General features: G+C 36.3%; 1 protein-coding gene across 2 annotated transcripts in view; it reads left to right on the top strand.

Annotated features, from left to right (window-relative positions):
• The first annotated feature begins 600 nt into the window (after window positions 1–600).
• Window positions 601–11,617, top strand: part of LOC132122761 (E3 ubiquitin-protein ligase CBL-like) — a 39,338-nt gene continuing 28,321 nt past the window's right edge. For both annotated transcript variants that reach the window (XM_059533139.1, XM_059533138.1), the window contains exons 1-2: window positions 601–1,084; window positions 10,370–10,617. In XM_059533139.1, coding sequence (XP_059389122.1) covers window positions 938–1,084; window positions 10,370–10,617 — 395 coding nt within the window. In that variant the 5' untranslated portion in view covers window positions 601–937. The remainder of the gene's footprint in view (window positions 1,085–10,369; window positions 10,618–11,617) is intronic.

Raw genomic sequence — 11,617 nt, 5'->3', positions numbered from 1 at the left:
TTTCACTCCCCTAGGTTTTGCTTGTCAGGGCTCTTGACTTGCTCAGCCTGAATTTCTTGTTGCAAAATCAGCGATGGGAAGTCCGGTTCATTTCAACGAATCGGTTGCTTCGAACAAGTCCCCTCAAAGACCGATTCAACAATTTGTACGTCACTTCGCTAGGTCATCACGTGGTCTCTAACACCCAGACTTCAGAACGCAATATCAATATATTTTTTTCTATCTTTTGAAGAAGTATTTTCTCTTAATAATATATATAATTTCTCAGATTTTTTTTACATTTTCCTATTTGTTCAACAGCGTTATACTGTTTTTGCAATTGATTATTGTAATGTTAATTGATTATAATATTACTGATAATTAAAAAAGAAATAAAGTATTCTAGGACATATGCTAGCTAATCATAGGTTAAATGTGTTTCTTTATGATTGTGCTCATTGTAATCTCGCGTGTGAATATTGTAGCAATGATCGAATATTTTTTACATCTCAAATTTCAGTCCGACCAGTTTTGTGAACAGATTCAACTGATTCATTTTAAAGATCCGGCTCAAATGAACGAATCGGATATCGCTCTGCAGAAGCGCACAGACAGACAGAGAAAGAGAGAGAGAGCTGCAGGAAAGGGAACATCACGCACGGGGTGTCGTTGTGAAAGCAGTTCTTCCTCTACGTCACTCCAGACACCTATCAAAACTTATTTTTACAAATTATTTTTTTAACGGGATCTGCCGCACTTACCCGAGCCTATACAACACAGCGTGAAACGGTGAATTCCTACACGGGAGATTTAATGGGAGTCTCGCATCGATAAAGCGCCTTTCCCCCCCTTGACGGACACTCGCTCGAACCGAACCGGACTCGGGCGCTGTCCTCACCGGGGGGTATCCGAACCCAGTTATATTTTGACTGCAAAAAGAACACACCGAAGTCCGAACATGGCAGGAAATCTGAAGAAAGGTGGGGGGCTTATTGGCATGATGAAGGACGCTTTTCAGCCTCACCATCATCTTCACCACTCCCATCACCAGCCCGGGGCCGTGGACAAAAAGACTGTGGAGAAATGCTGGAAATTCATGGATAAGGTGGGTGACTTTTAATCAAAACATAAACGATAGATATCAGAGAGATAGAGACGCTGTAGCTAGCAGCCTCGGTCTCTTGTTAGCTTAGCCGAGTGGCCTGCGCGGAGTAACGTTAGTCCTAATGCAATATGGCAATATGGCTCTGCTTAGCTGAATAGTTTTCAGGCTAACAAACTATATAACTACAGCCGACATAAAACAATGGGGATATCCAGTTTTAGAGAGTAGGTCATTTGCTGTACCCGTACACCTCAGCTTGCCTAGTGATGTTAGGACTTGTGAATATGGTACAGCGTCCTGTGCTAGTTGTCCTAGCTTTATAGCTTATGGGATTTCTTCAACTGGTAAATACAGTTTATGTAGTAAGAAGACTACTAGGAATGCTTTGCACATATTTGTTCAAATGTGACTCCTTCAGGATGCTGAACAGTGTGGAAATCCCGAAGATTGTTAAGCAACAAGTATCTGACACTACAGATCTTTTTACTGTAAACAATCATTATAGATTAAAGTCGCTTGGTTAAATTGCATTTGCTCAGTGTAGACGTGTAGATCTTCTCTTTCAACCACTAACTTACTTGCTGCTCTTTGTGTGTTTTTTTTTGTTTGTTTATTTGTTTTTTTTTTTGGATAAACAGGAAGTGTCATATCATTTTTCTCTTATCTCCCAAATACTTACAATATGTATCGAGTAAAATATAAACCGTTTTGTTTCATCCAAAGTATGGCTTTAGACAGCTGTGTTAAAAGCTAGATGTTTTAGGGTTATTGCAGACTTATCCAAGTATGGTTGGTCTTATAATCAGGAATGGATGTAGCTGCTGGGCACACAGTCCATATTTCACACCTGATATACCATGCAAAGCCCACTGTTTCATATTTAATAATTTCTAAGACCTTTAAATGATCAATATTTTGCACACAATCTGCTATATGGCCTCTGCCCTCTGATTGATAGATACCTTTTTATGCAAGTAAAAAGCCTTTGTCAAATTGTAATTGTTTACCTTGAGTTTGTGGTACATGAGTATTTTTTATAAAGTAAACAAGAATAGTTTTTGTATTGTAAATATTTCAAGATGAAAATTTAAATGACTAAAGCATTATTATATATCAGAATGTCATCTTACATTTTGGCAATATAAATAACAGCAACTACACCAAATTTCACATATTTCCTCAGTTCAGGCCTTTGATAAACGATAAAAAGTATTTGCTTTTTCATATATGCAACGTATGCATTAGTAAAAAAAAAAAAAAAAGATGTTTTAAAAAATATTTCATAAATAAACTTGCAATGAAGCATTCCAATTTAAAGAAACCTATTTTTCATATGTCTGGCTCTACGGAGTTAATGTACTAGGCAATAAACTAAGAAAGAATTGAATCACTGATGGAGAATCTTTTTGTGTAGTAAAACTTTCAAACTTAAAAATGTTTATGCGAACATCTGTCTTCCAGAGTGGTTTTCTTTTGTTGAATTTGCTGCCTCACATTACAAAAGTTAAAGCTGCAGTTCATGGAAAAAAAAAAGTTGTGGTTACTGACTTCACACTTCCTGTGATGTTCACACTGATACATAAGCAAAACGGTGCATCTGTCACAGGGGACTGATTTGAAACTTATCCTGCTGATACTTAGATACTAACGATGGTTTTAATTAATTTAAGAACATTTTGAGATGCATGTTGCCAAGGAAAACTTTTTAATTTTTACAGAGAAGAGCAGATAATGCATGCTGATTGAAAACTTTGCAACTTCCTATTAGTTTAGTTTCGCACTGGTAGTTTGGTTAGTGCACATGTGACATATCACATTGTTTTCATAAGCGAATCTCCGTTTTTGCAACATAACATTGTGAATGTCCACAAATGCTAAGACTTAAGATTGTAAAACCTTTGAATGATTGTTTAATATGAACATCACGATCAGTGATTCAGGACATATGACATTAGGAGAAGTTCCACATGCAAAACAGGCTTTTCTGAGAAAGAGAAAGAAAAAAAAGTTTATACATATGACTTAAACTGTTAAGTCTATTATGGCTTGGCTATTTATTATCCAAAGTTAACTTTTTCCGTGTTATCCATTTAGTTATATTCTATAAATCCTCTGTAAATATTCAACCTCTTACCAAAAACAAAAGAACTCTGTTGTGGGTCTTCTGTGTGAACCTTAATATGCAAAAACATCACATAGTCAAAAATTTAATATAGTATTCTGCATTTGACTATGGGTTTTTTCACATGTATTCACCTTATTTACAAACACAGATTATCTACGCCTTGATTCTCTCATAAGGTTAATCATTAAACCACATATCGATTATAGTTTTTGTTGTTGACTGTGTATTTGAATAATTTTATAAGGTTGATCTTGTATTGATGCAGATTTAACACTAGATCTTGCATGTCTGAGTGTGTTGTTGCATTAGTGCATTTTAAATTATTTCTATTTTAATCGATTTCCTGGTGGTTAAGTCCAAGCGGACATTTCCCCACACTTTTGGATAATTTTTCTGAATTCAGATTATCACTAGAAACCATAATTGCACATGCAATGCACGTGAACACGTAGATGTATGCGTGTTCGCTGATAATTCTCGGGACGTCCTGTCGTCACAGACTTATCTCCAGGCTGTCAGGACTGGGGGTGCATGAGAGCCAGAAGTCAGACTGGATGGTGACCCCCTGGTGATGTCATCAGCTCTCTCTACCCCCCAATCACAGCTGGTCCCGTGCTAAAGACTAAATAGATAAGAGTGGCTGCAAGTACTTGGAGCAGCTGCACACAGCGCTGGCCTCTTATTGCTGGAACGTGCGTCCGCGGCACGGCGCTTCTCATACTGCTAGGGTGGTGACACTTAAGCAGTTTCCCGTTTCCTTAAATTTCCCACCCATGTCTTAATCAATAGTTCAGAAGTTGATGTTACGTGGCTTTAGTTCAGAAAGAAGAGAGCCACTACATCTGAACTAAAGCAAAGGCTATTGGACATCAGTCTAACCATTAAGTTGTTTGTCTAATGAAGTGGTTTGAGGCCATGCACTTAATGATAATGATTTATTGTATTGTATTAATCTGTGTTTTCTTTTTTTTCTTGGACGATTTCAACAGCTTTGTAGCCTCCAGTAGTGGATGTAATGGCGATATATATGTGGAGGTAAAAATGTAAAGTAGTAAACTAGTAAACTTCGCTTACTTTTTTTTTTGTTATCTATACAGCAAGGATGCATTATACTGATCATAAGTGACAGTAAAGACATGTAAAATGTTATAGAAAAAGATTTCTATTTGAAATAAATGCTGTTCTTTTGAACTGTCTAATCATCAAAAATCTATTATGGTTTCCACAAAAAAAATATTAAGCAGCAACTGTTTTCAAGATTGATAAATATTTCTTGAGCATATCAGCATATTAGAATGATTTCTGAAGGATCACATGACACTGACGACTGGAGTAATGATGCTGAAAATTCAGCTTTACATCATAAATTACATTTTAAAATATATTAAAATAGATATTTTTTGTTATTTTAAATTGTAACAATATTTTACAAAATGATTGTTTTACTGTCTTTTATTAGCAAATAAATTTTGATTTGGAATTAGTGGTATATGATTTTGATATTAGTTTTACTGTTTTGAGTCGAATTTTTAACACATGCGTTACATAACATGAAGCTATTTTTGCACTGATGTCAGACTAGTTCAGTTGTAATGAATTGTTCATTAATAAAATAGAAGAGAATAAAACTTGTATAAGCTTATTTTTAAATTGATATGTTTTATTTGTAAAGTATTTTATGCAAAAGTAAGTCAACACAGTTATTAACCACATCAACTCTGGGGACCCACCGGTGGGTCCAATATTGCATATGCCTAATTCTCAAAAAATCAAAATAACAGCTGAAGTGGTTAAACACAATTTCTCATTTTGACAGCAAAAACATCATTTTTTTATCATGCCGCCCGACCCTAATTTCAAGCATTAAACCCCTACAGCTGCAAAGTACACCATGTCATTCCCAGTCACCAGCTGTAAATGTTGTGGAAACTGACACGACAGTGTAGAGCTGTAGATTGCAGAATTGTGTCTTTTGTGCAAACACCGTTGTCATCGTATGTATGTAGTTTAGAGATCGACCGATATGGGTTTTTCTATAGCCGATGCCGATGTTTAGAGGTCAGGGTCAGCCGATATGTGCTGCCGATTTTTAGGGCCGATATCTTGAAGTTTTCCCCTTCATTTGCATGCAAAAATGTCACACTAATAATAAGTGGATGCACAACATTTCTAAACTTAACATCATTTATTGAGCACTGACTTGAGCCATCTCTCGAATCTTAATTTTGTGCACTGCACGGTATTAAAATAAAAAATGTATCCAAAGTTAACCAAACAAAATCAATAAACTGACCAAGTATTAAATATATAAAACAGGTAATATATATATATATATATATATATATATATATATATACATACATATATATATATATATATATATATATATATATATATATATATATATATATATATATATATATATATATATATATATATATATATATATATATATAAATAAATAAATAAATAAATAAATAAATAAATAAATAAATAAAATAAATAAAATAAATAAAAGTCAATCATTTACATAAAAGTTTTAGAGCATTTATCAAGTAGAATTTTCCAATTTGTTGGAACATAAATGTAAACTTAAATATACATTTAAATAAATACAATTTTAAAAATAAAAATCTGAAAAATATAAAAAATAAATATATAAAAAATAAATAACAGTAGTGCTGCAAACACACTAGCAACCAGCAACATTTGTGTTTGGTATAAATGACACAGAACATCTAAAGTGCATTCTAATTTCAAACTTACATCGCAGTCTGTTCATTATTAAAATAAAGTATAGTCAACCAAACATTTAAAAGGTTTCACTGGTCAGTTTAAATAGACCGTAGTATACCGGTCCACTCTGCTGTTATGCCAAGGAGGTTTTTGCTCATGTGACACCTCGTGCAGTATGAATCCGTTCCGATGATCTTTCCGTCTAGTTTACATTAAATAAATAAAAAATATTATAGTTTAACATTCAGATACATTGCGAATATGGAAACATTTGGATATGTGCAGAACGAGACGTGAGCAATAACCTCCAAATACATCTAGGTCAAACCCGGGCATGCTCGTCCTCGTATGGATCGGATCATTTTTCGGATCAGCAAAAAAAAAAGGCCAAGACAAATAAACATACGTTTTGTCTTTTTTTATTAACATTAAATTATTAAATTAAAATATATGAAATCAACTTAAAGTACACATAATATCTTCTTTTTAACATAATAGCCCGACTTCTCATCTTCCAGTGTGCTGTGATGAAGTGAGCCGTTATTATCACAGAGCTCTCCGTCCCCCTGGACGTCCACCCGTCTGTCGTGAGCGCAACAGAGGATGCTCGGGATAGTTCATCCACAACTTTTTTTCTTCTCCTGTTCATAAAGATCTGGCACAATATTTTCACTCTAACCTCTTTCCTCATCATTCTATCTGACAGGGAATACAAAATGCGCGGGCCGTTCAAGCTCCTCCGTTCCTCCGCTCGCCATGACCACTGAGTGTGGACTAAACATGCGCAACTTTTTTTTTTTTTCATAAATCAATCCGCGGGTCACGTGTGTGCCGAACCAAAGATATTGATCTGAACGGATCACGGATCAATGATGATCCGTTGCACCACTACTATAGTGTGTCATTTGAAAACATTGCAGATGCGTTTTAAAATACAACAACGAGCACCACGAAACCATTTAAAGAGGCGCATTCAGCGGTCTCCTTGACGAGAAACAGTCAACAAAGTAAAATGATCTCCAACGTATGGCGCGCTCTCTTCATTTTATCAAATGATCATAATCACATCTATTCATTTTACAGTCCTGCTACTAGCATTTTATTCAGACTAAAACCCCTTTTAATTCGGGTGAGAAAGCTTTTTTTCCAAGTGGCTTTTGCACATAATAATAATACCGCTGCACACGCATTTTGCAGCATTAAAGTAATTAATTGATCATTAATTTAAACGACGATCGATCATGGAAATTATAGAATATTGACATCCCTAAATACAAATGAGTTGGATGGAAAACTGGTTATTTTCTGTATCAAACCATGCTTCCGAACAAATGTCATTCACTGTTCTGGGCAGCTCCAGGACAGCTGTCCCTCCGAGCACGCTGCTGTCTGTGAGCGGGGTGGAGTAACGTCAGAGACAGTTTACTTTGGTAACGTCACGCTGCAGTGTTTGTTAGAGCTGCCAACTTCTCCACCCCATTTACAGAGTGAAATTCTGTGACTACCTTTATCTCCCAGGACTGCTTTTGAATCTTCCAAATGTTTTGGCTTGGGGTCCTTCACATACGCAGCAGCACTTTCCACTGCAACAATAACACGGGGCTGCCCGCCGACGTGCCTGACTTTAAATCGGCGCTACTAAACACGGATATCGGCCGATGCCGATATATTAAAAAATGACAAATATCGGCCGACCGATATATCGGTCGACCTCTAATATAGTTCACAAAAATCCTTTGGACTTTAAGATTCTTCTCTTTGGAATGTTCTGGTGTGTGACCTGTAAAGGTTTTTGTGTGTATTTATGGCTGGGTTAACAGTTTTAAAGTCCTTGTCAGTGTAGTTTTTATTTTTCTCTCACACTGCAAGAAAAAAAGTGTAAAATGTTGACCCACAGAGGAAATGAGCCAAGTTTGCAGTTCTTTTTCTTGATCGATAGTCAACTTAATGCGCCTTTAGAGAATTGTACAGAATATTTGTATCAAAATATTTGTACAGAGTTTGTTGGCTGCTGTGTTAACAGACAAATATGTAAGAAATTACATTTTCTGGAAAGAAAATACTTTTATTCAGCAAGGATGCAAAAAAAAAGTGGCGGTACAGACATGAATATTAGAAAAGTTTCAAATAAATTATTTTCTTTTGAACTTATTTTATTCATTAAAGAATTTGGCAAAAAAGTAATGTTGTTGTTTTTTGTTTGAGGGGGGTTCAATGTTGATAATAGAATTTCAGTGGACTTGAGTAATACAAAACTGAAGTGATTGCATGCCAGTATTTAAATGCTAAGCCATTTACACTGGATTCATTGTTGTTTCTGGGTTTTTTTTTTTAGCTCAATATTAGGGCTGCAACGATCACGATCGGCCGATTGTTATGCGCATCTCGTCAGTAGAGCCCGACCGATATGGATTTTTGGAGGCCGATGCCGATATTAACTCGAAAAGAGCCGATTTATAAGCCAATATTTTGATTTTGAAAATAAACTGGATATTAGACCCATTTCCTATAAACTGCATTTACACAACATTCAATAGCAAAATATCTGCCTGTTCTATGTATGTGGGCTGTATAAACCATTTTCCAGAAAGGATTATGTTAAAAAAAACCTTAGATTACAGTCTCAATGACTAAACAATTGCACATCAAAAGTATATATTTTTTAATGATCAAAAAACAGTCTGGTTTTAAACATTTAACACTTTTACTTTCTTCCAGTTGAAGCTGGTTTTAACAGTCTGTGTGTGTACTGTAAATAAATTATAATACTAAAGTTAAAGTATTTGCATAAGTAGTCCCACACTTTGCTGCTACAGCATTCACCTTTTTCAGCCATCTGTAGGGCAGAAAGAGAGACAGAGAAAGAATAAGCATGTGTATTAATATCACCATGTATCATTACTAATGTCATCATTAGAATTATAATAATAATAAACAGGGATCTCCTCCATAGGCAATATATATATATATATATATATATATATATATATATATATATATATATATTTGTCAAGCAATAGGTATTACCTATTACCTACTTATATTTAACAATATTATTACAACATTTTCCTGTTATGTCTGTAAAGCTGCTTTGAAACAATCTGTAAAAAAGAAAAAAAAAGAAAAAAGCACTTGTTCAGCTCACATTTATTTACATGTCCCCTCTGGTTTAATCATTTCTGACGCACCTACTGTAGTCACTGTAACTACACTATATTTGCTCTCACAGACACATTCACAACGGACCCGTATATCTTCTCCTCTTCTCTTTGTGCAGTCTGAATCAAAACATCGTCATGCGCTGGCGAACGTAAAGTTAGCCTACTGTTACCGGAAGATTACAAAATCAATTCGAAGTTGAATGGTTAACGTTAGTGTCATGAACACACCGCTGTCAAATTTGAGAAGAACCACCTTCAAACAAGTTAATAGCAAGCATTTAAGGGGCCTGCTAAAAAGGAAGCTATATTAGCGTTAGAATAACATAACAGTTGTTGTTTTTTCGAGGCACGCTGTACATAACTTCTAGTCATTGACTACACGCGCCCCCCTGCCACAGTTACGCGGTCATTATGTGGGAAACACTGCACTATTACACTATTTAGAATAGGTTAAACGCTAACGTTATAGTTTGACTTCTTAATAACGTTCGCGCTCTTCCACTGATAAACATGGTATTAGCTTTGTGGCTAATCTAATATAGCAATGCATTAGCGGCTGTAAGTGATGTTACAGAATATTTAGAAGTGATAATGATAGGACCGTTAGCTAGAACTACCACACCGTTTTTATATACAGTGTATGAACTAAATCTACAATCATTTCACATGTTGAACGACAGACTCACCATCAAAACAGTACATCTCCGTGGCTTGGCTGATCGCTTTCTTCTCTAGTGGATTTCTGGCGCTGTTGTCAACTGTGGAGTTGCAGACCTCCCTCTGGTGGGCAAACTATGCAACACTCATAACATGAGTGAAGCATGAGACTCTGTTTCTCATGTTTCATCGGCCGTTATAAACGCCGATGCCGATTTAAATGCAATAAGCTCATATCGGCCGATAATATCAGCCGGCCGATATATCGGTCGGGCTCTACTCGTCAGTAAAGCCGGTTCTCTAATCAGCGGTAAATTCCCTCAGGTGCGTGATTTCACATAGAGCAGCTGTTACTACACAGAGCCATTGTTAACTGAGAAGATGCGCAAATCCACGTTCATTTTCAGCATTTATTTGCGCATCTTCTCAGTTAACAACGGCTCTGTGTAGTAACAGCTGCTGACGAGATGCACATTAACGATCGGCCGATCGTGATCAGAGCAGCCCTACTCAATATAGTAGCAACCCACCACTTTCAATTTCACTGCTCACTGTTTTGAAAAGATACCATATTTAACATAGTCTGGATTCTCTGCTGTTTTGTAGGTGGTACGGTTATGCCAGAACCCTAAGTTGGCGTTGAAGAACAGTCCTCCGTATATCCTGGACCTGTTGCCAGACACCTACCAGCATCTCCGCACAATCCTATCCCGCTACGAAGGCAAGATGGAAACACTGGGCGACAACGAGTACTTCCGCGTTTTTATGGAGAACTTGACCAAGAAGACCAAACAGACCATAAGCCTGTTCAAAGACGGCAAAGAGCGAATGTTTGAGGAGAACTCTCAACCCAGGTGAGTTTCTGACACTATATCAATTTATTTATATTATTTATTCTATTTATATTATTTATAATATTTCAGATGAGCAAGATGCTGCTTTTACTGCCTTCATAAGCGGCGAACCTGTTAAATACAATCTGAAGTGGCCAAATAAGGTGTCAAACGTTTTCAATTTGACAAGGCATTGGGTTAGATGTGAAAGCAGACCTCAGAGATCTCAAGCCACCTCGGTTCAGACATTTCCTGAGCTAGTTTATGTTTTTTGGAATGCCCTGCATATTAATTCAGTGTGGGAGGCAAAAGCAGAAGCAGCAAAACATGGTTTGTCAGTCCTTGAATCATGTGAAACCGGTCTCTTCAAAGAATTTGAGTAGAGGTTACATTGAGTCATATATCAAAGATGCAAATGAAGTAGAGCATGCAAGCGCTCACGGATCAGCCAGTGGTCTGAGATCTTACCAGTTTTTCTGCTTATCCGGGAAACGCTGGTCTCGTGTGAGCGGACAGAGGAGGAATGGGTAATGCAAATGGGACCAGTCAAACAGCTCGCCCCTTTTGTTTTTTTAAGTTTAGTGAATTGAACTTCTGCCTTAAGAACCAGTTTTTAGGTTGTAATGTTGCAATGTTATAATGTAATTTTATTTGAACCCTTTTTATGTATATTGGCTGTTATGTAGCATTGCATGCATGCATTACATTCATTATATTTGTTTTAATAGCTTTTAATATGAATATTGTTTCAGTGGACAACATTGGGCAAGATGTAAAATGTAGAAAACAAACACGCCCCACCCCTAAAGGGTCTCACCCCTATTTTGATAGCTCCGCCCCATGCATATATGTAGATGTAGAATGTATACATATATATAATATACACTGAATGCAGCGCGGTATTACGGACAAAAATGGCAAAAACTATGACTTTTTTCATCATTGTCTTCTCTTCCGTGTCTGTTGTGAGAGAGTTCAAAACTCTGCAGTGTAGTGATATCCTGTTCGCAAACGAATCACT

This window comes from Carassius carassius, chromosome 41 (assembly GCF_963082965.1).
Source record: "Carassius carassius chromosome 41, fCarCar2.1, whole genome shotgun sequence".
Lineage (NCBI taxonomy): Eukaryota > Metazoa > Chordata > Actinopteri > Cypriniformes > Cyprinidae > Carassius > Carassius carassius.
This window is presented reverse-complemented; position numbering and strand designations above follow the sequence as displayed.